The 25,353-nt window shown below is 62.0% G+C and overlaps 1 protein-coding gene across 1 annotated transcript; it reads right to left on the reverse strand.

The window, feature by feature from the left end:
- Positions 1-1,633: 1,633 nt before the first annotated feature.
- On the reverse strand, positions 1,634-25,008 carry LOC111161688 (protein inhibitor of activated STAT 4). The gene is made up of 11 exons (XM_022525498.1): positions 24,967-25,008; positions 19,587-20,013; positions 8,968-9,052; positions 8,169-8,210; positions 7,737-7,827; positions 7,514-7,642; positions 7,319-7,424; positions 5,306-5,379; positions 5,059-5,219; positions 2,671-2,801; positions 1,634-2,520 (listed from the first exon to the last, which is right to left on the reverse strand). The coding sequence occupies exons 1-11, from the start codon at positions 24,991-24,993 to the stop codon at positions 2,255-2,257; spliced, it is 1,539 nt and encodes a 512-aa protein (XP_022381206.1). The 5' UTR covers positions 24,994-25,008; the 3' UTR covers positions 1,634-2,254.
- Positions 25,009-25,353: the final 345 nt, after the last annotated feature.

Genomic DNA, 25,353 nt, shown 5'->3' on the forward strand with positions numbered 1-25,353 from the left:
ACGTGTGTAGACTCACACCCCGTGTGGCCTTCTGTGTCTAGTCCCCTCCCTGAGCCTTGTGGGCTCGGGGTCTGGTCCTAGAGCCACGTGTGTGGGAGCCTCGCTCCTGTTTGTGGCCGCCGAGAGACGTGCCCGCACGTGGGGGACACCCCTCCTTTATCCGTTAGCCTGTCTCTGGATGCGGGGCTGTTTCCACCTTCTGGCTGCTGTGCACACGTGTGTGCGGGTTTGTACGTGAACTTGTCTCACTAACCTAGGACGGGAACGGCTGTCCCGCGATCGCTCTGTTTCCCCCGGGGAAGGGCCACTGTCCGGTCCTCTGGGGCGGCTGCCCCACTTTCCACTCCCGCCGGGCCCGCGTGAGGGTTCCAGTCCCCCGTGTCGTCGCCGACACTCTCGTCTGACCGCAGCCCTCCCGGGGCTTTGCTGGGGTCTTGGGGCCGTGGCCCGTGTTTCCCCCACCAGCTTACGGGCCATGTGGGGGTCTTCCCGGCTGCCCACGGGGACAGTCCTGGACTTGGCAGCTCTGCCTCGGCTCCTGGCCCAGCCTAGCACGGAGACACCTGGCCCAGCAGCGCAAAGCGAAACCTTCCACGTTTGACCAAATGCTGCGCCTTTTGGATCCCCAACGTCATGCAATGCAGGGGACCGGCCACAGGGAGCTTTTGTCCTTTGAGCCCCTCGCCCCAGCCAGTGCCCAGACGCACAGAGAAGCAGATGCCTCGGTGGCTTCACCTTGACCTTTTTTATTTGCGTTTTTTAAAAACAATTAAATTAGAATACAAATATTAGAAAACCGCGGCCCTCAGCTGCCAGTGCAGCCGGAGGGGGGCCGAGCTGCACAGCCGAGTTTATACAGTAAAACTGAATTTGCCCTCGGCCAGATTGATGTCCCTTTCTTCTTCAGACCTGAAACGGTATTGCTTCCTGACTAGAAGAGCTCTGTTTACACAAAGGAAATTATTCTGGGGCTGGGGGGGGGCAGCAAGGAAAAAAAAAAAAAAGAACGGAGGGCAGAGGCGGTGGGAGAACCAAGCGTGGCCTCCAGAGGACAAGGACGCTGGGCGGGGGGCCGGGCACCCAGCCGCGGGTTCCTGGAGGCATCGGGGGCAGTGGTGGGGGCCCCCCCAAGATGGCTGGACCCCCGAAGCCGGGCGAGTCGCTGGCGGGTGGCCCTCGGCCCGGTCCTGCTGGAAGACGAGAGTGAGGCTCCTGGGGGGGTGGGGGGCCAGGCAGGCCTCTACCCGTTGGAAAACCCAAGAGCAAGAAGAGGGGGAAGGAGCCACCCCACATGGAGAGGGTGGGGCGGGAGTCCCTGCTGCCCCTCGGGAAGTGGCCGCCCGCCCCGCCTGCCAAGGAGGGCCGGCGGCGGCGGCGTCTGTGGACACCTGCGCTGGTCCGTAGGGAAGTTAACCTGAATTGGAGTTACCGAGGTAGCTGCTAGGAAACGGAGACCCCCCCCACGCCCCACGCTGCCGCACCCTGGGGCCCCCGCCTTCCACGGGGGGTCCTGGCCACATGCTGGGTCTTCAAAATACCAAATTATTGCACTTTCAAAAAATACAACACATCTGTGGCTAAACCCTCCCTAGCCCCTCCCGCCCCCCCCCACCCCCGTGCCCCCTGCCCCCCCTCCCCGCCCGAACCCACTCCATGGCTTCTTGGCTAAAATGCTCCCTGCTCAGCGGTGTGCTCCAGGGTCTCTGGGCGAGAGGACGTGTTTGCAGAGAAATAAAAGCAAAAGGAACAGACGAACATCAGAGTCGTGGCTGCCGCCAGGGAGGGCGCCGTGCGCCCGTCTGTCCCCCTGCTGCCCCACCACCCCCACGCGCCCCGTCCCTCTGCACCCCGCTGGAATGGTCCCTGGATGAGGCGAGGTGGGGCGGGGCGTCGCGTGCAGCTCCCCGGGTCTGCCCGCCGCTGCCCAGGGCCGGCTCAGGCTCCGGGGCTCGGGCTCTGGCTGGGGGAGCAGCTGTGAGGGCAGATGCCTTGTTTTTAAGAGTTTGATATTTTTTTGTCGTTTCTTTTTTTTTGTACTTTTTTTTTTTTGTCATTTTACTTTTTTTTAATCCTCCGATTGGAGAGTCCAGAGGTACAGGTGCCAGGAGCCAGGGAAAGGGGTGGAAAAACAAATGAACAACGATAAAAAGAAAAAAATCACTCCTCCCTCTGTACCCCGAGGCCCGCCTGCGCCCCATCCGCGTGGGTGAGCACCAGGAAAGTCGCGTGTCCAGCCGGCGGCGGCGGCGAGCGGTCAGCAGGCCGACACCAGGCCCTTCTGAAAGGGGCAGCGTCGCTTGGGCCGGGGGCCCTCCTCGTCCTCGTCCTCGTCCTCCTCTTCCTCATCCTCCTCCTCCTCCGAGGACGACGAGCTGTCCAGCGTGAGGTCCACCACGTCGGCTCCCGGCTTCCCGTTCTCCACACCGCCTGCCGCGCCGCCGCCGGCGCCCCCCAGCGCGCCGCCGCTGCCACCGCCATTGACGTTGGGGGCGGACAGGAGCCCATTGGCGTCCGAGGGGCCTGAGGGCGACAGGGGGCGGTGCTCAGAGCGGGCCCATGGAGGCCAGCGAGGGGCAGGGGCCCGGCACGTGGCAGGCGATCGGACACCATGGAGGTCTCTAGCCAGAGCCCCGAGCCCCACTCTGCCTGGCTCTCGGGGCGTCGACTCACCCAGCACGAGAATGGGACACTGGGGACTGCAGCTGCGCTCCTTCTCGGCGCGGATCGGGCACCACGAGCCGTCCACCAGGTACTCGATCTCGTCCGCGTCCTCGCACTCACTCAGGATCTTGGAGAGGAGCCTGGAGGGGCAAGGAGCTGACTCCCGGGCCGGCAGGGCTGCTGTCACCCCTCCCCGACTGCTTGGACTCCCGCGGGACACTCGCTAAGTTAGCTCTTTCCTTCTCCGTGGAAGTGGTTTCAAGACGGCGCCCACCAGGGCCTGGGGGCCCAATGCCCGGCGGGAGGGAGAGGCCTGCCTGCGCTGCGCCCCGTGCCTACGGCTGCCCCCTCTGGCCCACGGCCCCTCCCCTCCTGTCCCGGCCCCGCACCTCCCCCTCTCTGCAGACCAGACGCCAGGCGCGTGCAGAGGGTGGGCACTGCTCACAGCCCCCTGGAGAGGCTCTGGGGCAGGGCAGGAAGCAGAAGTGGGGACACTGGATTCCCACACGCCACAGCAACCCCAAGGGAGCACCCATCACGAGCCTGGCCTGGCAAGACACGCTCTGGCACCGTTTCACTAAGGTACTCAGCCAGACCCATTTTACAGATGGAGAAACCGAGACCCAGGGAGGGGTGGGAAGCTCCCCGAAGCCAACGAGGCTAGAAACCAGGCTGCCTGGACTCCATTCCTGGCTCTGCCCCTTCCCGGTCACGGGGCCTCCACCTCCCTACCAACTCCAGCGGCCGGGAGGCCCACACCGGGCCAGGTCCCATACAAGGGACACACATGCCCCAGCGGCAACGGGCCAACCTGGCCCCCAACATCTGTTCCAGGTCAAAACAGTACCTGCCTCCATGTGACTTCAACCACCTCAAACGCAGTCACAGGGAGGGAGGCCCTTTCCTGCTCCAGGACACCCCCCCGGGCCACTCACAGACCCGCCACTCCGGGGTCACTCCGCAGTGTTAACACAGCTCTGCCTGCCGTGGACGTCTCCGCCGGGACGCCCCAGTCCGCAGCGTCTCTTGCCCCCCGCAGAGCCCAAGCAGTAGGAGCGTCTCTGTCTGGCTCAGGTCCCAAGCCAGCTGGGATTCCCTGAAGGCAGAGTCTGGGACACAGTCCTTAGGGAGACCCCAGAATAACCCGGCTGAGCCAAGGGTGGGACAAAATACCAAATCCTCAAGGAAACAGAATAATCAAGGCCCCTGCCTCCAGGAAGCCTCCCTGGCTATGCCCAGGCCCTGTGGGGTGCTGGGACTGTGGTGTATGGGGCACAGCCACACCCCCTAGCCCCAGGCCCATCTGCCCCTGGAGCTGTCGGAGCTGCTGCTACTGGAGCCTGGGTGACCCGCTCGAGGCCTGTGGGGGTGAGGGGAGAGGCAGGCACGGGGCCGCACGGCTGCCAGGCCAGGAACAGAGCAGCCATTCAACCCTGGCCCTTGTGCCCGGCCCCAGGGGCCTCCTCACTCCACCCAAAGACCAGACGGTGTGGGGACACTGGGGCACAGCAGCTCAGCCCCTCCAAGGAGGGGACCCGGGCTCAGAGCTGGCCTGGCCACCTGTGAACTGGGCACACCTAAGACAGGTGACTGTCCCCTCTGAGCCTCAGTCTCCTCGTCAGTAAGGTGGGGAAGATCTAGGCCCACCACGTCTCAGTACGGTTGGGAGGGATGGCTTGATAAGCGCCCACGTGTGGGGACCAGACGAAGACGAGCGCTCGAATGTGGGCACAGACGTACGCAAGCCCCTGCTGGCCGCGGGCCATCCCGGGCCCCCCACGCACACATCGTGCAACGTGCATCTGGGCTGCACAGACTTCTGGGCACTGAGTGTGGCCACAGACCCAGCCGGGCGGCCTCTCCCTCCCTGCCCCATCCCCAGCACCGGGAGAGGAGATGGGTGTGGCTGGCATCTGGCCCGAGCTGCCCGGTCAGGTGCTGGGCTCAGTTTCTGGAAACCTAAGACCTGAGCAAAGTTTCCCTTTTGGGGAGAACGGCCATTCTCCCCTCGTCTCCCTGTGGCATGGGGAGGGCCCGGCCGCGTGCGGGTGCCACCCGGGACGCAGGGCACAGGAGAGCGGAGGCGGGCAGACGGCTGAGCCTCCCACCTCTCGGTGCGGGGGACGAGCTGGAGGCGGCACTAAGCGCCGTGCAGGGAGCGGCTCTCCGGCTCGTGCAGGGCTCGAGCTGGGCTCTCGGGGCCCCTGCTTTGTTGGGGAAAAGCAGACTCCAGGTCCGCGGGGTCCTGGGCCCGGAGAGCCTAAGCCAGTGGCCTCTGCCTGTGCCGCCAGGGCCCCACAGAGCCCCACAAGGAGGACACCCGCCGGCCCTGCGGCCAGGGTGGCGGGGCGCCCGCGGGGCCCCGGGAGGAGAGGGCCGTGCAGCCGGCAGCCTCACCCATCGATGACGAGCTGGTCGTAGGGGGCCGGCTTGTCGCACACCGGGCACGTCCACGTGGGCTTCTTCTCGTTCATCTGCAGGTAGAAGACGGCGTCGAAGCACTGCAGGTGCGCGCAGGTCTCGGCGCGGCAGGGCACCGACAGCCGCATCTTCACCAGCTGCGGGGAGGGGGGCGGTCAGCGGCCCGGGGACGGCCGTGCGCCACAGGCAGGTGGGGACAGAGGACGCACGCGCGCCGACTCACCGGGCAGATGAGGGAGACCCGCACGCCCGTGGTGGCGATCTCGCTGTCGGGGTCCAGGCGCAGCTTCTCTTTGACTGCGGAGAAGGGGTGGCCGTCGTTAGCAGAAGGGACGGAGGCGTCCGCGCCGGCGGAGCTGAGAGGCAGGCCTTTCCAGCGCCCATCGACGCCGGGGCAGGCAGCGGCAAGCACCCTCGGCCCCTCCATCTCGGGGAAGATGGTCCACACACGGGGCACCTCACATCCTCCTCCCAGGATGAGCTGCACGGCTCGGCTCTAGGGCTCGGGCCCGCGAGGGTCACCTGCGAAAGCACTCTGGGCAGCAGCCGCTATCTCGCGCGACCTGGCAGGCCGACGGGGCAGGCCGGCCCGCAAGCCCACTCCGCGGCGCGTTCTCACAGCCTACGGGCCTCTTTCGGAAAAAGATGGCGGCAAGGGCCGGCCGCCCACAGGTCTGTCCGCTGCGACCGTGCACGCCACGCCAACCATCCCCGAGACTTGGCGAGGAGGGGGACGGGCCGCTCCAGGAAGGTCCTCGTGGCCACCACACGCGGAGCCAGGACACAGCGAGGCCCCACTCCTGGATGCCCCCAAACCCAGCAGGGGCAGAAGTGAGCCCACGAGCGCAGCCTCTCGGGTGACCAAGTCGACCTGACTTTGGAAGAGCCGGCCGGTGCCCGAAGCCAAAGGCCGCGTGCAAAATGCCCACAACACCACACAAGGCCCCTTCGCGACGGTGAGCGCGGGGCTGGCAGAGGGACTGGAAGGAAAGGCGCGCAGAGTGAACCCCGAGGCAGGTCCGCAGATGTGCACGGTCTCCCTCTCCGTTCTCTTTCAGGCTCGCCCTGCGTCTGCTCTGCTCTCAGTGCGAACAGGGAGACTCAGGGCTGACCCCGGAGCTGCCCCTCCTTCCTCCACGCAACCCCTGCAGCCCCTCCTCCAGAAGCTCCCCCGTGTCCCGAAGGCCACATCAGCCCTTCACACCCCCACGTGAAGTCCCAGCTCAGGGCTTGCCTCTCAGACTGAACGCCAGCGACAGACTTGGGTACATCGGGTTTTGAAGCCGGGCCCACTCCTCCCCGCCCGACAGAGGAGAGGGTTCAGTGCAGCAAGAAGGCTACAGGTGAGATAAGCACGGGACTTCCCACGGCAACCAGGAGCCCAGCGGCTGCCGACCCCGCCGGGAGCTGGCTTCCAAGAGGAAACCAGGCCATCCATGCCAAGCAGGAGCCCCAGTGGTCTCATACACCCCTCCCAGGCCTCCGCCAGACCTCCGGGTGCCCTGCCCACCCCCCTGCAGGCCAAGGCCTGGATGAACCCTGCCTGGCCCCCATGCCAATGCCTGTCCCCTCTGGTCACATCGGCCAGTGGGAGGGTGATGCGCAGGCTGGGGGGGCGGCTTTGAAGAAAGGGCTCTTTGAGGAAAGTGGGCTGGGGTGTATAGGTGGGAGCCCCACCACTCTGCGCCTCAGGGTCCCCAGTGGTCAGATGGGGACATCGCCTAGTCCCTCGGCCCAGGCCCAGGATCTGGTCAGAAGATGCAGAGAACAGAGAGGGCCAGTGACTTGCCCGAGGCCACACAGCCATCGCACACATGGATGCAAGACGAGAAACAGGACTGGTTTTGTCTACCCATCTTGGCGGTGGTTCACTTTCAACACTCCCCGTGTCAGCCCCCCACCGCCCATGATATCGCTGGTCTGGGCTCAGATTGGGCTCCATCAGCCCGTACCTACAGCTGTGAATCGGGTCTGCTCCTGCCCCCCTGGGGCTTCCAGCCCCCACCCGGCAGTCAGAAGCATCGGCCTCAAGTGCCCATCCCCCGGGGGTCTTTCCCAGCTGCTGTGGGGGTGACCCCCACGTGCCCGCCCTGCCCACATGCCACCAGACCTGGCCCCTACCTCACCACCCCAGCTGGTCCCGCCTCCCACGTCCCTGCCTCAGGGCCTCTGCACTGACTGCTCTGCCCCCCTCCTTGTGCACCCCCCGGGGTGGCGCGCGGGCCCAGCAGCTCACCCAGCGCCTTGCACAGCTCCGGGTGCTTGACCCCGATGGTTTTCAAGCCCTGCAGCAGCTCCGCAGAGGTCAGCTGCCGCGCCAAGTACAAGGCCACGGAGTAACTCTGGGGCAGAAGTGGGGGAGGAGCGGTCAGGCCGAGGCGGGCCTGCAGGGGGGCGGGGCAGGGGGCAGGTGGGTGGCGGCCCCCCTCACCTTGCCGTAGTTCCCCCAGGTCACGGTGATGCGGTTGGTGGCCGAGGACAGGTACATGAGGTGGGTGAGGTTGATGGGGCGGCAGGGCCTTTTGGGTTCCACTCCCGGCTTATTGGAGGGGTAGTAGCCCTGGAAGCAGACGCGGGGGCTCACATCTCGGAAAGGGGTTCCGTGGCGGCCCCCCTGCCCCGTCCCCCACAGCAGCCCAGGGGTGCCCACTCACCGGGACTGAGCAATAGCTGTGGTTGACCTTTACGGCGATGTTGGGTGGGTACTGGTCCTCCTGAGGGCTGCTGGTGTCTGAGTAGCAAATTCTGCAATGACAGCGCGCACCGTGAGGCCAGCAGGGGCTCGGCACAGAGGAGTGGCCCCAAGGGGGCATGGGCGCAGGGCTGGCGCAGGGGCCATGAGGGCTGTGTCCACGTGGCAGGGGCGCCACCGTGCCAGACTGCAAGAGCGGCTCTCGGGGCCCTGGATCTGGCCTGAGCGAGGCTCCGTGGTGACGGGTGCACAGGCAAGGACAGACGGCAGGCAGCGAGGAGGAGCAGGGCTCCACCTCTGACTGCGGAGAACCTGAGACGCCGTCAGGAGGGAGGCGCTGGGGCGGGCAGGGCTGGGCTCCGGGCACGGGGTCTCCGGGCAGGCCCAGGCTTACCTGAGGACGACCTGCACGGCCTTGATCCCGGGCTGCAGTTCTCTGCGCGGCCGCGGAAGCAGAGGGGAGGAGAAGAGGGCTCAGTGAGGCAGGAGAGCCCTTCACCTGGGCTAGCCAGACAGGGTCCCCCGCTACCTCCCTCAGCAGCCGAAGACCTCTGGGTGCTGACTGGAATGTTCTCTCCTGCTTACTCACTGTGACTTGGGCAGAGGGCCTCCCCTCTCTGCACGAGGCAGGGCGGCCATGGGGATTTACTGAATAGGTCAGCAGGTGTAAGCTCGGCATGGGCCATGGGGGCACCAAGCGGCTGCTTCACTGGGGAGTTACATCTCAGCAGATACTGGGAACGGCCTCTGTCTCTCTGCCGTTAAGGCTCAGGGTCCTCATCAAGGCGATGCTGGCCTGGCAGGACCCCGGGCAGCTTCGGGACGGCTACGGGCATTACAACTAGGGGAGTCCTGCCATCAAGTGGGTGGGGACCAGGGATGCAGCTCAGCCCCCCACAGGGCCTGGGACACCCCCTGGGGCACCCCCCACAAAGAGGGACCCAGCCCTGACATCAACAGTGCTGAGGGGAGTCCTGTTAAAAGGGGGACAGGGGCCCATGTCTGGAGGCTGCAGATTAGAGGCAGGGAGAGCACGCAGTCAGGCGCACGGGGCTTCCCTGTGCCTCCAGCATGGGGCACAGGGTCAACATCAGGTCTGCGGAAGGCGCCCCTAGCCCAGCCCTGGGTGGCCCAAGAGCACGCTGGCGCAGCGGCCGCTGGGGAGGCCAGCAGGGGTGCAGGGTGCAGCGCACCTGGAGTTCCTGATCAGCTCCACTTGCCTCGGCGTTAGCGCAAAGATGCACGGGCTCTCCTGCAGCTTCTCGCTATTCTGTGGGACTAAGGACACACTCAGCGTCAGGGCGACGTCCAGTCCCCAGGGAGGGAGCCGGCCCCTCCTCAGAGGGGAAGCAGGGAGCAGGAGGCTGAGCACCCCCAGGCAGCCAGGCCCGTGGGATGGAAGCAGGGCCACTAGGGACGAGGGTGTGGGAAGCGCAGCCCCTGCTGGTGTCACACCGCAGCCTATGATTCAGGGAACACCCCTAACCCCGGAAGGGCTCCTTGGGAAGCAGCAACCTTCTTAGCCCTCGGGGGTTCAGGAGTCTCTAAGGAAGACAGAAGTGCTCGGCCCAGGGAGAGAAGCCTGCCTAGCTGACAGGAGGCAGTGCGACAGACTGCATGCCCTTGGGCCAGCTGCTTCCCCTGGGGCCTGTGAGATGCCAGTAACAACTCTGTTCCCACCTCGCACCACTGTTCTGGGAACCCGGCAAGTGTTTGCCTGTCTGTGTGGTGCTCGGCACAGGCCCTGCAAGGCACTGCTGGAGGGGACAGAGACAAGCTGGACAGAGGTCCTGCCTTGGGCATTCATGGCCAGCGGAGGAGGCAGGCAAGTGAAACAGCCCCGAAGCTCCGAGTGCAGAAAACAAGAGTCACGGAACAGCCTCGCGCACAGTAGAAGACGTGAGGAAGGCGCAGGGACACCACACACAGAGCCACACTGGCCATCCCGAAGTGCCCAGTGGGTGCAGAAGTAGAGGAATGTCTGCCAGAGGATAGGGACCATGGTGGTGACAAGCTGGCTTTTCACTGTCCATTAAAACTGCATCGAGAACCCCAGGGGTGACTAGAAAGTCTCTGAACTGAACGAAAAGACACAGTGTTGCAAAACCCGGGAGGGAGCAGCTAACACAGCCGATGGAGGCAAAATCACAGCCTTAAATGCTTCTCCTAAAAAAGACAGAAAAAGGTTTCAAACGATTGACTCCTCCACAAGAAACTAGAAAAAGAAGAGCAAATTAAAGCTGAACTTACCAGAAAGAAGTTAAAGATAAAAACAGAAAGTCAGCAACAGAGAAAATCAATCAAGCCAAACTTCTTAGATAAGCTACTAGAACAAACAATAAAAAAGATCGCAAGCACACCCACTGCCAGAAACAAAAGACAGACAGTAGAATAGATCCTACAGTCTCTTGGTTTAATACAGGAATGAAAACAACAAATTTATGGCAATAAAACTGATAACTTACATGAAATAGACAAATTCTTCCGAAGTTGCAAATTACCAAAACTCGCACCAAAAAATATGGAAGCTTGAGAAGCCCTTTATCACTTAAAGAAGCTGAACTCATAATTAAAACTTTTCCACAGGGGCACCTGGGTGGCTCAGTGGGTTAAAGCTTCTGCCTTCGGCTCAGATCGTGATCCCAGGGCCCTGGGATCGAGCCCCGCATCAAGCTCCCTGCTCAGCGGGAAGCCTGTTTCTCCCTCTTCCGCTGATGCTTCCCCTTCTTGTGCGCACGCATGCGCTGTCAAATGAACAGATAAATAAAATCTTAAAAAAAAAAAAAGAACAAAAACTTTTCCACAAAGAAAACTGCAGATCCAATTGCTAAGTTCTAGTATTTAAGAAACCATATAAATAAACTTCTCTGAACTTTCAGAAAACAAAGAGAACAGCAAACTCACTTCACAGGGCTGACACGACCCTGGTATCAAAACCTGACAAAGACACATCAAAAAAGGAAAATTACAGATAAACACCTCCCATGAACACAGACACGAAAGTCCTTTAGAAAATATCAGCAAATATCCGGGATCTTGGGATTTAGCCCAGGAACACAAGACGGCATTCTACTCATCCACTAGCATGGCTAAAATGGAAAGAGCGACAACTCCCAGCGCTGGCAGGGACGTGGAGAGAGCGGGATTCTCTGCACAAGCACAACCCCTCTGGAAAACTGTCAGCTAGCGAAGTTAAACATACACCCAAATGAATGGACATGGGCTACAAAAAGACTTGCCTAACAGTGCTCATGGCAAACTTATTCCTGAGAGCCCAGAACTGGAAACGACCTGAGTGCCTACCAGTGGAAAAGCAGAAACAGACAGCGGTGTGTTCACGCAGTAAAATAAAACAGGTGACCTAGGCGAGCGCAGGGGCAAATCTAAAATCAGGATGGTGAGCCACCGTCAGAGACGCCCGAAGCACCCACTGCACGTCCACTAGGCTGCACCCCCAACAGGACACTAACCCGCAGGGACAAGAATCAGAATGGGAGCTGCCTCCGGGGGGTGTGGCCAGGGACGCTGGAGCAACGGTGAGGGGCTTTACAGGACGGACGTGCTCTGTTTGCTGGCATCTGGGTAACTGGGGTACGTTCACCTGGTAAGACTCCAAGGTCACACTAAGTATCTGCGGACCTCGCTGGATGTAAATTCTGCCTCAACTTAGAAGCGCTGGCGTCTTTGCTGAACTTGGGGCGCCTGACTGGCTCCATCGGTGGAGACCGCAACTCCTGATCTGGGGGTTGTGAATTAAAGCCCCATGTTGGTGCAGAGAGGACTTAAAATTAAAATATTTTAATTTTTATTTTTTAAAAGATCTTGTTTGTTTATTTGGGGTGGGGGGGAGAGAGCGTGAGTGAGAGCACAAGACCAGGGGTAGGGAGAAGCAGGCTCCCTGCTGAGCAGGGAACCCGACACGGTGCTTGATCCCAGGACCCTGAGATCATGACCTGAGCTGAAAGCAGACGCTTCACCAACGGAGCCCCCCAGGTGCCCCTAAAATTAAAATCTTAAAAAAAAAAAACCACCCCACCAACCACACTGAAAAGCTGCCTGATCAGAAGATGAGACTCGAGAGCAGGCCGTCTCGGCACTGCCACGCGCACGACGTGGGACACAGGAGCTGCGCCGAGACAGGCTCACACACAAAGGACGCCCAAGGCCTGCAGACAGCCCTGCTCAGAATGGTTTCCACCAGACGGCGGATGCCCCAAATCCGCGCCCGCCGAGCCCGCCTGGCGATGACGCGCTCTGGGCCAGCTGCCGGAGGACGAGCACGTGACCCTGACGCGGACAGCGAGGAACCCGGGAGCTCTTCGTGCTCCGCTAAGGGGTAACCTGCGAGATGCAGCCGGTGCAGGCACGCACCACACCCGGGCTCGGGCCACCCGCAGAGGGAAGGGTCTGGGCAAATGCAGGTCGGCTCATCTGCGCAAGGATGGCCACGGTCACCTCCTCGGAATGACTGGGAGAGGCAGGGAGCCAGCTTTCTCTGAACTGCCAACCCTTCCAACAGTGGCGTGACTGCTGTTCCTATGAAGGGCTGGAGCGCAAACAGTCTTGGTTTTAGTGAGACACGGGCTCTGCCTCAATGTCCCCACTCTGCCTCGTACCACGAAAGCCACCAGAGACAGTAAACAGACAGACGGGTGTTGCTGTGTGTCAATACAGCTTGGTTTAGGAAAACAGGCAGCCCGTGACGTTGGCCCCTGGCCCTAGTTGGCCCACCCCAGCTCCAGAACCTTCTGAACTCTAAAACCACAACAGAAGATCACCTATTTAAAACACAAACACAATTTGGATTTAAAACCAGCTCAGACTCAGAAGCCAGACCCCGGGGTTCATAGCCCAGCTCTGCCTGGGGCACACATCCCTGCCCCCACCCCAACCTGGGTGCCCTCTGTCCACGGGAAACAGTTCCCAGGGCCCAGAGCTGGGCGTGTGGCTGGAGCTCAGCGAGGGCCGCCGAAACCGCCAAGCTGCTGCCATCAATTCCTGCCTGTCTGCCGAGGGCCTGGCTAGTCCCCACGGAATCCTGGTTGGCGCCCTTGAGGAGGGCTAAGGGGGGTGGGGGTGCACACAGGCCCAGACATGCCCCAACAGCCAAGGGGCAATTACTCCTTTTAAAAAAAAAAAAAGATTTTATTTATTTATTAGACAGAGATCACAAGCAGGCAGAGAGGCAGAGAGAGAGAGGAGGAAGCAGGCTTCCTGCTGAGCAGGGAGCCCGATGCGGGGCTCGATCCCAGGACCCTGAGATTATGACCTGAGCCGAAGGCAGAGGCTTAACCCACTGAGCCACCCAGGCTCCCTGGGGAGGTGGAGCAATTATTTCTGATGGGGCAGGGTGCGGCTCCCCATACCTAGGCGGGGCTGCGAGGGCCGAGTGGGAAGCCAAGAGTACCACCAGTGACCCTACCCGCCGGCCAGGGAGTGCCGCCCCCAGAGACAGAGCAGGCAGGTGGGCATGGTCACGGGAGGCCAAGAGTCTGGGGTCCCTTCCAGGGCTGCCACTTCTAGATGGCACCCCCGCGGGGATGGCGTTCAGATTTTCTGCTGTGCCATGGGCCCCAGGTGGCTGACAGCTCCCTCAGGAAGCCAAGCGGCCAGTGGGAGGTGAGCCTCAACGGGGACACAGCACACCCTGCACGGTAGGATGGAGGTGGGGGGGGTCCCCCAAACCCCAGCCTCCATCACCCACTGCCAACGGCCCTCCAGCTGCACCCCTCCAGCTGCTCAGGGCTGGGCCGTAGGCGGCATCCACAACTCCTGGCACCCAACCCACAGCACCGGCTCCCAGCTGGCTCCGATTCTGAAACACACTAGCAAGGTCCCTCCCCCACCAGCCCCGCCCCCTGATCTGTATGCGACCCCTGGCTGGCCCCCTGGCCCCCCCAACTCACCATCTGCCACTTGAGGGTGCTGTCCTCACCCCACCTCACCCCCGTGGCCTTGATTTCACGGCCATCTCCCAGGCCACCTCCTCGTGTTCCTCACGTGCCAAGGACATCCTGCTTTGGGGCCTCTGTGCTCAACATCCCGTCTTCCAGAAGATTCCTCCCCCAGCTACTTAGATGGCCTGATGTCTCCGAAGTCTGCTCAAATGGCGTCGGAACGACAGACTACCCTGACTGCCTTTATTTAGAAGCCGGAAGCCCCCCACAGCCCCTGCCATGCTGGTACTGGGCGTACCTCCCCGCCCACTCGATTCTTCTCTACAACTTTTACCTCCTAAGAGTCAACACAACTGGAGCGCCTGGGTGGCTCAGAGGGTTAAAGCCTCTGCCTTTGGCTCAGGTCATGATCCCAGGGTCCTGGGATCGAGCTCCGCATTGGGCTCTCTGCTCGGCAGGCAGCCTGCTTCCCCCCCCCTCTCTCTCTGCCTGCCTCTCTGCCTGCTTGTGATCTCTCTCTCTTCCTGTAAATAAATAAAATCTTAAAAAAAAAAAAGAATCAACACAATTTCCCAGTGTCTCTGCCAACACCAAACTGACCCCAAAGTGCCTTTGCTGTGTCCCACAGGCGGCCCCAAGGCTGTGGGGGCCCTGCACAGGCTAGGATGAGGTACCCATCCCAGGCCTCAGAGTCCCCCAGGAACGAAAGGGAGGGAACCCCCTGCTTCCAGGTCCTCTGGGAGGACTGGGAACCGGCCTCTGGCTCAATCCAAGACACCAACCGAGGAGCCCAGCATGACCATCTCCGCCCCGGCTGCCAGCCCACTGTGCAAACCACCACCAGCAGAGAACACTTACTGGCCCGAGCGGATGCTCATGCCATAATGGGCAGGAGGGTAGGTAAAACAGTAGTTAGGGCACAGCCACTGTTTCGGAGGGTCACACAGGCAAAGAAAAGAGGGTACCAAGAATAAGCCGAAGCCTCCAGCAGGGGCCTGATTCTATGTTCTACGACGCACACACACTTTCACAAAAGTCATACACCCAAGGAGCGCCGCACAACGCCAGCTCGCTGTCACCTTCACAGCAGCCCCAGGCCGCTTCTCAGTTCCTGGAACTGGGCGCCTCCTGCCCTGCTCCCCGCTGTGGATGTAGGGAGGGAATGAACTGACCCCACCCAAGTGTTAAAGAAGAACACCAGCAAATGAATAAACCACATCAGGACTGGAGGCAAGGCCACGGAAGGGCAGGGGGTGACGAGAAGGTGAGGGAAGGTGAGGAGGAAAGGAAGACAAGCTTCAGGTTAGGTGACAGGGGTGGAAAGGGCCAGGCAGCGTCTGAGAAAGTGTGACAGACAGAAGGTATACAGCACGTGCAAAGGCCCTGGGGCAACATTGGGCCTGGTGTTTTGGAGAAATAGCAAGGCAAGGGGAAGGGAGAGAGAGAAGAGGAGAGCAGAGAAGAAACCAAGCAGAAAAGTCAGTTGTTCATGGGAGGGTTTTGAACAGAGGAAGAACATAATGAACCAGCTATTTTAAAAGTTTCCTCTGGCTGCTGGGGGAGACTGGCAATGTGGAGGAAGGAAAGCAGGGAGGCGGCTGCGCAGGTGGGCTGTCGGGGGGGGGGGGGGGGGGGGCCTCCAGCCTGGGAGGTTGGCCCACCTGCCCCTGGAGCTGTGAGGCCAAACCTGGGATGCCACGTGACCACCCCAGCCCCAGGGCACGGGAGGGACCCAAGGACCCGGAGAGCGAGCATACCCCTGCATGGGAGCCCCACCGGGCCCATGGATGCACACAGGCCCTCTGCCTCTGTGTACCCCAGGGGCTAACACCCACCTCAGAGAGGACCCCAGGAAACGAGATCCAGGAAAGCTCACCAGATCCCGCCCGTGAAGCCCTCAGGATAGTCCCAACCATCGCCACTCTCCCCCGTGGCCCACCCGTCTTGTCTTCCGTTCTCTGGCCTCGCCCTCCCTCTCTCCTCCCACACCACACCTTGCTCCAGGCCCGACCACTCCTGTTCCGGAGCCCTCGCTCACTGCCAGGCCTGGGCCTGCTCCTTCCTCGGTCAGGCTTCTGGCTACTCAGCCCTCAGGTGTGGAACGGGGCCTCCTCTGGGAAGCCTCCTACCTGCCACCTCCCCACGAATGTATCACCAGGAGCTCCTGGCCCTGACCCCCCGGGAAAGCACAGCGTTCCTCTCCTGGCCCCATTCATTCACCTCTAGTGAAGCTTCCCAGCAAAACACTCCAGGGTGGGGACTACACGCCTCCCGTGCTGCTTGGGTGGCACCAGCCCGAGGCCGGAGAGGCCGGACGAGGGACACACATGTGCCCTGCCCAACAGTGCAGCCGCTGGACCAGCAGTCCCCAGCCAGTGCTGGTGCTGCCACCCTGCAGGGCATGGAGACAACCAGCAGACCCTTGGGAGTTGTCCCGACATGGGGTGGCTCCTTCACTCTGCGGCAGTAGGGACCCAGCCTCCCAGCCTAACACACCGGCCACAGGACGCGGCGAGCCCCACGGAGCAGCACTGCACCAGGTCGCGTCTCCTTCCTTCTGTCCGTAATCTCACGCCTCACGCCGGCCTCTCCTTTCTCCCACGCACCCTGGCGGAGCTCTGGGCTTCCTCGGTCACACTGTGGCCGCTCACAGCCTAGGTGGCCGTCAGATGGGCTGCGGTGACATGCCCAGGACGGCCTTCCCTGGCTCCCCCGTGGGTTCTGCGGGGGTCAGGAAGCAAGTGCCCTAGGATGGCTGGGACAGCCAGGCTCTCTGAGCTAAGAGGAGACCTGACGTCCAGAACCCTCATGTGCTTCAAAATGGGTACACCCCACCCCCAGGGGCAGAGCACGGAGGACTCGGGGAGGGGGGGAGAGTCAGGAAGATGGCTGAGCCTGCGGCCCCAGGGCCCCATCCTCCGGACGCTGTGTGACCTTGAGTCAGTTTCCCGACCTTTCTAGGGGCCGGCCCCGCTGGAGCAGATCGTCCATCTCCTATGGTCCTCCCAGCTCCATTATTCTCCTCCCCTCCCCCAACCCAAACATTCCGCTCCCTGTGATTTATGTCTCCTCTGCACCCGGCGCGCTCTCCGTCCCGAAGCTGGGGCTGGCCAGCAGCTCTTCCGGGGAAATAGACCGGAGTGTCTGGACCTCATTCTGGTCAGCAGGTCACGGTCAGGAGCGAGGGGGAAGGGGACGCCGGCTGAGCCCAAGCCCCGAGAAGTGACTCTTGGGCAATGCCAGCGCTGCATGAGTCACCACAGGGAGGCCCCCAGGTGGGGGGGGTAAGCGGCCCAAACCGATGGCCTGGGAACAGAGGGGACCAGGAGGCTTCCAGGCCAGCTCTGTGCTCCACGACGACTCTCCCTAGGGACCTGGCAGGCGCGGGGGTCCCTGAGGACGCAGCCCCAGGGAAGGGGTACATTCAGGTTGGGGCGGGGAAGTGGGTGGGAGCCAGGGCAGGGCGGGGTCGGCCTCTTTGTTCCAGCCACCAGCAGAGTAGTTCCTGGTGTAGACAGGGGAGCAGACTCTCCCGGAGATCAGGTGACTGGGGTCCCCGGGGGCTCAGGGCAAAGTGATGCATTGTGGGGCGGGAGTGGGAGCGGGCCATGCAGGAAGGAAGCTCATGGTCCAGGCAGGGGAGGGAGGCTGCTGGCCCCCGAGTTCAAAGTCACCTCTGTCCCCCGCCCAGTGCCAAGCCTGACTTACTCCTTCCCAGTGAAAACCCAGCCTCCCTATTGTAAACATCACCCTTGAGTCCTGAGAAGCCCGAACTGCGTGACCTTCAGAGCCAGCCAGCCCCAAGGCCCCCAGAGCCTGCCGGAGAGCCCCTGGGCACAGGGAGAGAACGAGTTCCAACACATAGAGAGGAAAGTGGGGAGGAGCGGAGCTGGGGCAGGGGGTGGGGGCCATCCTGGAGAAACTGAGGAAAGGGCCTTGGCTCTCCAGCCCTGCCACGTCAACCCCTTGACAGGGGCGGCCAGGCCAGCTCACTCCCCACCTGGGGGCTAGTGACAACACTGCCGGAGGGAAGGCAGAAGAGGGCAGAGCCTCGGGTTGAAATGGAGCTTTGGGACTCCAGGGTCCGGAGCACCAGGAACTCCTTCCTCTACCTCCTGCGGCCTCACCGGGACCACTGCCCCCTCACCCAACCTCACGAAGCTCAAGGTCTACAGGAAGGAGGAAAAGAGACAGCTGCAATCCCGTTTCCCGCAGCCACGGCTGGACTGCGTGGGCCGGCTGGCACAGGGCTGGCACGGAACTCTCCATGCACAGAGGGGCCCCTTGGCTGAGCCAGACGGGATGCTGGGTCAGCAGGAGGGAGGGAGAGAACCACACAGCAGGGGGCGTGGCGGCAGGGGCACGGCAGGGGCACGGCAGGGGCACGGCAGGGCCGTGACCTCAGCCACAGTCGGCAGAGACCAACTCACAGCCCAGGCCAGAGCCTGGTGCACAACAAGCAGAGGCTCCGTAAAGATGCGGGGACCGAGCGGGAGACGTGGGTGATGGCCGCAAGGGAACAGCCCAAGCCACTGTGCCCACATGCACTCAGGGCACCTCTAGGCCCTAAGTGAGGAATGCCAGAGCGAACCCTCCCAAGGATGGGGGGGCCTACTTGCTCCCTGCCTCGTCCCCAATGTGGGGCTTCCACAGGCACCCATCCGGCAGGCCCTCACGGGAAGTCAGATGGAAGACGTGAGAATGACGACAAGAGGGGCCTCCCAGGACCAGGTGGGCCCTGGTCAAATCCCAGAAGCACCAAGAAGCCCATGGCCCTAGACTCGCCATCAGGAGCCCTGGAGGCACGGACAGCCGTGGGAGGGGGCGCACGGGAGGGAGCCCGTGAAGCCAGGACCAGGCTGATGCCCGCCACGGCCCGCATCACAGCTGCTGGTGAGGGCCGGGGCCTGTCTGCGTGCGCACGCCTTCAACCTGGGGGCCGGAGAAATGAGCAGAGAGAGGAACCACAAGGCCCTGGCACGGTCTCCTCCAGTCCCGGCGGTGTCCCATCTCTCGGGAACACACTAGCGGTCCCCTAACCAGCTGGCCGCGGTGATCAGCCGGAGCCCACTGGCCAAGGCTCCCGAAGCTGCCCAGCAGGAAACGAGCTTTTTGTGGGGGGAAGGATGGAAGAAGGTCAGACGCAACTTCCAGCCTGTCTGCCACAGGGAGTGAGAGCATGGAAGCCAGCATCCCCGGTGGCCTCCAGTGACACCCGCCCGCTTAGGGTGCAGGCTGGTAAGGTCCCAGGCCACAAGGCACAGAGCTGGCCTATGTGAGCGATGAAACGTGAACACAAAGTCAAGCCGCTTCCAGGTGGAGATCAGAGAAACAACGTGGCTTCCGGCTGCTCCTACACTTACTGCTTGTCAGCACACGAACCCTCCCACCCCCGCGCCACTGGTTCCAGAGGAAGCAAACCACCATTCCACACCGTGAGGACGCGTCCACAGGCCACAGAGCCCGCACGTCAAGAACCGAGGTCTCCAGACAACGGCCAGCAAGAAACCGAGACCCGCCAGCAACCATGTGAGTGGGCAGCCCCCAGCCCTAGCCGGGCCTTCGGATGAGACAGCCTCCAGCCAACAGCCTGACAGACACCGCACCAGCGTCCACGCATCAGGACCACTCAGCTAAGCCACTCCCGAGTTCTGACCCTCACAAGCCAGGTGTCTGGGGTGCTAAGCTGCTGAGATTCAGGCTTATTCGCGAGACGACCCTACAGGTCGCTGATATAAAGACCCAGAAGTGGCTCCTGCGCTTCCTGGGAGGGAAAGCCCCCCGTGACCCCTTGGCTCTCGCTGCTTCCCGGAAGACACTCCCGGGTGGTGATGTGCTGGCCACAGGCACTGGGGAGAATGCAGAAGGGGAGACCCCCAGCCCTGCTCCCACCCCCAGGGCGGGGGCAGACTCACCCAGCTCTGTGGGCTTCAGCAACTCGTCCAGCATGTTGAAGAAGGGCAGTTTCACCAGACGCACTTCTGGCTTGAGGGTCTTGGCGGGCAAGCGTCCAAGTCCATTCAAGTACTTCCCGTAGAGCACAGGGTAGTCAATGTTGGGGCCCGAGAGGGGAGTCCTGGGCACCGTGCCAGCCCGGTCGTAAGTTGAGTGCATGGTCAGGGGGTCCAGGGGCCGGTGGGGCTGGGGGACAGGCTCTGAGCTCTTCTTGGCGTAGCGTGTCTCGTACAGCTCCTTGATCTTCTTGAACAGCTCAGGGCTACAGTCAAACTGGACCAGCTGGAGGGCCCGGGTGACAAGTTCGTGTTTAAGTCCACTCTTACTCCGGCCAACAAAACCCAGGAGCATCTGAAGATCGGAGACTCGGAAACTCATCACCATGTTCTGGGGAAGAGTAACAGCAGGAACACACGCTCAGAGGAGACATAGCCAGATTCGGGGACTGCCAATGGGGCAAGGGGCTTTCTGGAGCCACCTGGGCCCTAAATGGGGGGACAGCGAAGTGAGAGCCCATTGGGGGCTGCCTGGCCCTGCCCCCAGGTCCCCTTCACTCGAGCCGCAGGAGCAGGAGCCCAGGAGGAGGAGGAAAAGGCTTTGGCACCAGGCCCACTGGCCCAGGCTCAGTCCCTTCCATGCCTTTGCTCAGGCTGCCTGCTCACCCGTCCTTGTGATGCCCCCTCCCCAGCTCAGCCCTGCTCCCCTCCTCCTCTTCAAACCTTCCTCAGCACTGCCAACGCAGCAAAAGCTTCTGACCGCCCCCCCCCCAGCACACACCACTGCCTTCTATTTTAGGTTCTCTTCTCCCATCTTCAAGCCTGAAAGCATCCCCAGGGCAGGAACTGGGAATCTTGCTTTACCCGTAAACAACCTCAGCCACTCCCTAGTCAAGAACACTAATGGCCTCTCTGACCCTCAGTATCTTCGTCAGGATGACAGGATCCACTTCGTCGGGATGTGGGAAGGACCAGAGGAGGTAACATACGGAAAGCAGAGTAAATCAGCTTTGGCCACAAACATGTTTTCCCTTCGGTCTGGAGGATGGGAGCCACGACTTAATAGTCATCACCTGCCAGGACCCGAGCTGCACGTGCGATCACATACTTAACTCTGATTCTTAAAACATCCCTGCCAGGCCCGGGGGAGCTCCACGTAACAGCCAAGATTCACACCTAAGCCTGACTCTAAAGCCGGGGGCAATTTCTCTCCGTCGCACTATGGTGTCCACACGGAGCTGAGGACAGGCGAGCGTCAAACGTCTGCTGACCGTTCCAGCAGGCCCTCCTCACCTCGGTACTGTGGATGTTGGGGCTAGATTGTTCTCCAGGGTGGGGGTGTCCTAGGCGCTGTGGAGTCCTCGCCAGCATCCCTGGCCTCCGCCCACTTGACGCCAGGAGCCCCCTGCCCAACCCAGTGGTGACAATCACAAACGTTCCCCAGACACCGCCCAGTGTCCCCTGGAACAGGATCAGCCCATTGAGAACCGTGGACCCGAGAGGAAGGCTTTGAGAATCCAGCAGCCCCAGAGGCTGTGAAGCGAGCTGAGGCGCAGTGACGAAAGCGGTCTGGCAGGGTCCCTCCGACTTGATCAGACCAAACACGGGAGTTCAGCTGATGCCAGTGCTTTCCTTGGGGCGGCGTGACCGTGGCCCGGCCTCAGGGAGACTCTGGGACGCCAAGGGGAGGCGCGCTTCCCCACATGCCACATAAGCAAAGCGTCCTTGAAGAATGGATGGGTCAGCGGGCTTTCAGGGCCGCCCGCACCGAGCCCCAAAGCGGGCCTGTGATGAACGAAATGTGGTGGGAAAAAGACGCTTCCAGCGGGATGGGGAAGATGGGTACCAGTGACGAGGGTGCCTACGGAAAGCTGGCCGGCACCGGGCAGGACGGCACCCAAGGAAATCCATAAAGCCCTTAAATTCAACCTGAGAGTCTGACAGTCGGAGGTAGGTGGGAACCCTGCCAGGGTGTTTACGTAGCGGTCTCAGTGCCAGAAGGCTCTGGTGTTGCCTGTTTCCTGGTTGCCGAAGGGTGAGGCGTGGCGTCTGACGGCAGCACCGAGACTCAGGGGCCCTGGGTCCTCCGTCAGGCCTCTCTACACGTTGGGCACCTCATCTAGCCACGAGGGATGGGAACCCTCTAAGAACACTCCCAGCCATACACCAGGCTCCCACAGGTGGCAGAGGGGCTGTCAAGGAACAAAACGACAGACAAAAATGTGTGTGACTGCCCTGTCCCGCCTACAAAATCTCAAAAGGGAGCCTCTTCCTGCAGTAGGGCGTTCCTCCTGCTCCCATGCAACAGACGTGGGGCATCCATCATACGCCAAGCTCAAGGGCTCTCCCGGCCGCGAATCACACCAGGGTCCACGCCCACCAGGCAGGTGAGAAAACCAAGGCCCCATGGAAGCAGCGGCTGGCCCAAAGCCTCCATGTCAGCGGCAGGGTCCACTGGACTCCTGCGGGCACTTCCTCCTACTTCCACCCAGCTGTCTGGGGGGCCTGGGGACCCTTCCATCCCAGCACACCCCCTGCCTCGGGACCAAAGCAGCGAGCTGGCCCTCGGAGAGCCCAGAACGCTTGTGAAAACAAAGACTTCACCTTCCTTGGCCTGACTTCCTACCTGGAGCAGAGCAAATGGGCTTGCAGGCAAGATGTTTCTTCTGGAAGAGGCCCAAGGCCTTGGAGGGGAGAGGCGACGTCACGTGGAAGTGGACTGCCCTCCACGGCGCTAAAGGCAGGTGGGCTCGGGGTGCCGAGTCCGACCACAACACGTCTTCCAACATCACCCCGCCCCTGGGAGCGCCCTGCCCCCGCGAGGCCTAGCCCTCGCACCAGGCTGGACATCCAGTGCTGCCGCGAGAGCATCCTGGGGCACATCCCTCAAGCTGCCATGTGTTCACGACTCAGATTTCTCAGCAGCTGCCGCCACCAAGGAGGCTGCCCTTGACACTGGGAGGGGGACAGCGTGAGAGGGGCACAACCGTTCCGGAAGAAGCCCCAAGCGCTTTGCAAAATCACTTCCTGCCTTGGCTTCATCCTTCCCTGCCTCCCTTCAGGTCTGTTTATAAACAGCACCGGGCCCCGATGGCTTCCATGGTCTCAGCTCTGGGCCTGCTTGAAGCTGCGTGAAAAAGCATCAGCCTGGATAGGTCTGCTGGGCTGAACGGAACCGGCCTCGCATATAGGTTCCTCGGAACGTGGGGGAAAGTTAAGGTCCTTATCTCCAGGAAATGGGAGATCGGTGAAAAATGCTACCATCCCAAGGGGTTCTCAGACTGCCTCTCCCCCCAAGCCCTCTGAGGGGCCACAGCTGAAGAGTCTGATTTCCAAGTTTACCAACAAGCTCCCCCCTTCTCCCCGCGGACCAGCCAGTTTTGCACCCCAAAACATGCAATCTCCAGCTCCTAATACGAAAGGCTGGGTAAGCACCTAAAAGAAGAGAACACTTCAATGACACGTACGGCACTCCACAGCAACAGCCAGAGACTAAAGGAAGGCTCCTGAGGCTCAAAGCTAGCTGTGCCACTGAACGGAGGCTCCCATTCTAGAGAACTTGGAAAAAGGGTCAACTTGATTTAATTGGGATGGGGGGCCCCAGCCACCGGAGGGTCAAGTGGAGTTCATCAGATCATATTTCAAGGCCGTGGATGGGGCCTTGAATTGAGTCCCTACCCTCTGGTGGGGGTGGGGGCAGGGGCCCGGGCCCAGACTCACAGAGTCACAGCCCCATGGGACCACTGAATTTCAGGACTCCAGGGGACCTCAAGCCCACCAGCTGCCACCGTGGACTTGCAGAGTTCAGACTTCTGCATCTCTAGGGCAAGTCCCAATTTCTCAAAACCCTAGAGAAGGGCAGAGTGTGTAGTACAGGCATTGAGGTGGACGCTCCAGGAGGAAGGGGGCTCCATTTCAGATCTCCGAGGGAAGGGAAGGGAGATGGAAGGAGAGAGAGAACAGGAGAAAGAAAACATTTACAGGTCAGGACCCTGGGGAGGGGAGACCAGCGGGAGGGCGGGGGCGGAGCCTCTGTCCAGAGGAGGTCCAGTCCCCCACCTCCCTGCCACCAAAGACCTTGAGTAAACTTCTCAGGGAGGAAGGGAACAATCCTAGTGTAGTTCGGGCAAGGGCTCTGGAGCCTCACCGCTGGGAAGGCACCTGGAAGGAGGTACATCCCTAGAAGAGGGATGGCCTCTATGGGATGTGGAACCAGAACCCCAAAATGGAGTATGAGAGAGAAGCACTGAGAGCACTGAAGAAAGAGACCAGGGACTCTCCACAGATCAACACAAGAAACCAGCAAAAAAGGAGAGGAAGCCTCCAAAGGCAGAGCTGGGGCGCATAAAGGGATCTGAAGTAGGGTTCAGGAGCTGTGCAGAGGGAGCATGATCTCAGTAGACTCACGAGGGCGTACAGGGAAAACAGCCACTATGGGGTCTGATCTTGCTAGTGTAAAGTTTAGAGACCCCAGGAGCAGAGTCCAAAACCTCACAGATGCGGTCCGGAGGGTAGAAAGGGGAGGAAGGCAGAGCCCAGGACCCAAAACTGAGGAGAGAATGAGGAAGGATTTAAACTGGGAACAGGGGTCAGGACTCCATCCCAGGCAGGAAAGCAAACTCGAGTGACACGGTGCCCACTCCGAGGGTGAGAGAGATGGTGTCAGGAGGGGGGCGGGGCTCTGGGACCAACGCGGGAGCAGAACTAGGGGTCCAAACTCCAGGCCGGGATACGAACCCTAAGAGCACACTGTATTTGGGGGCGCTTCAGGACCCTGGCTCATCACCCCGGATGGTGGAATCGGTGGCAGAAGGGTCAGGGGACCCTTCAGAGGAGGAAGTCGCCAACCCCAGCTGGCCTACTGGGTGGGGAGTCTGAGACCCAGATGCCAGCCCTCGGTGCCACGGGGGGGCGGAGAGGCGAAGACGCTCCCCCCAGCCCACGGAACAGGAGCCCGGCTCAGGGCGAGGAGGAGACGAGCAGTTCAGCCCGTCATGCTGTCCGGAGGACTGTGCCTCTAGCTGGGAGGCGCGGCCCTGTCCCCCGTGCTTAGTGAGACTGGACCCTAACCACAAGGGCTGCGGGGGGGCGACCCCGCCCCAAGCCCGCGAACCAACCCCCAGCGCTAAGGCTGGGGTAAGGTTTGGGGGACCCCGCCCCCGGCCTCGCCGCCCCCCGCCCGCACCCGGCGCGCCAGGGCCAGGGGCGGGCGAGGGGGCTGGGCGGCGAACCGCGACCGGGCCGCGCCGTGGGGCCCCAAGCGGAAGGCGCAGACCTCCGCCCGCCGCCCGGCCCCCGCCCCCTCTCCCGCCCGCTCGGGCCGGCGCCGCCGCCGCTCACTCACTTTGGCCTCCACCAGCTCCGCCGCCATCTTGGCCACCAGCGTCCCCCGCGCCGGGAGCCCCCAGCCGTCGCGTCACGTGACCGCCCGCCACTCGCGGGCGGGGCCGTCGCGGCGGCCAATTAGCACCCGGGTGCCCTCCTACCCCCCCAACGGCGCGCGCTGCTGGTCAGTGCGCAGGCGCTTGAGACCGCCGCCCGGGCCTCGGGCCAATCAGGGCTGCCCGACACCGTCCCCCACTTTTTCTCCCGCGGCGACCACGCCCACCCCTGGCGGCGTCCGTCCACTTAAAGGGATACGAGCTCCACACAGGTGGGGGCGAGTGCTGGATCCCGGGCTGGGAGGGGAGGAAGATGGGAGGGGGCGGCGGGGACAACAATGCAGCCAGGT

The sequence above is a fragment of the Enhydra lutris genome, unplaced genomic scaffold (assembly GCF_002288905.1).
Source record: "Enhydra lutris kenyoni isolate GAN:26980312 unplaced genomic scaffold, ASM228890v2 scaffoldscaffold86, whole genome shotgun sequence".
In the NCBI taxonomy this organism is placed as follows: Eukaryota; Metazoa; Chordata; class Mammalia; order Carnivora; family Mustelidae; genus Enhydra; species Enhydra lutris.

Coding starts and splice junctions, on each gene's coding strand:
- LOC111161688 (XM_022525498.1), bottom strand. CDS start 24,993: ATGGCGGCGGAGCTGGTGGAGGCCAAA. Junction 7,828..8,168: donor GCCGTGCAGGTCGTCCTCAG/GTAAGCCTGGGC, acceptor CTGTCATTGCAG/AATTTGCTACTCAGACACCA. Junction 5,220..5,305: donor GGGTCTCCCTCATCTGCCCG/GTGAGTCGGCGC, acceptor CCCTCCCCGCAG/CTGGTGAAGATGCGGCTGTC.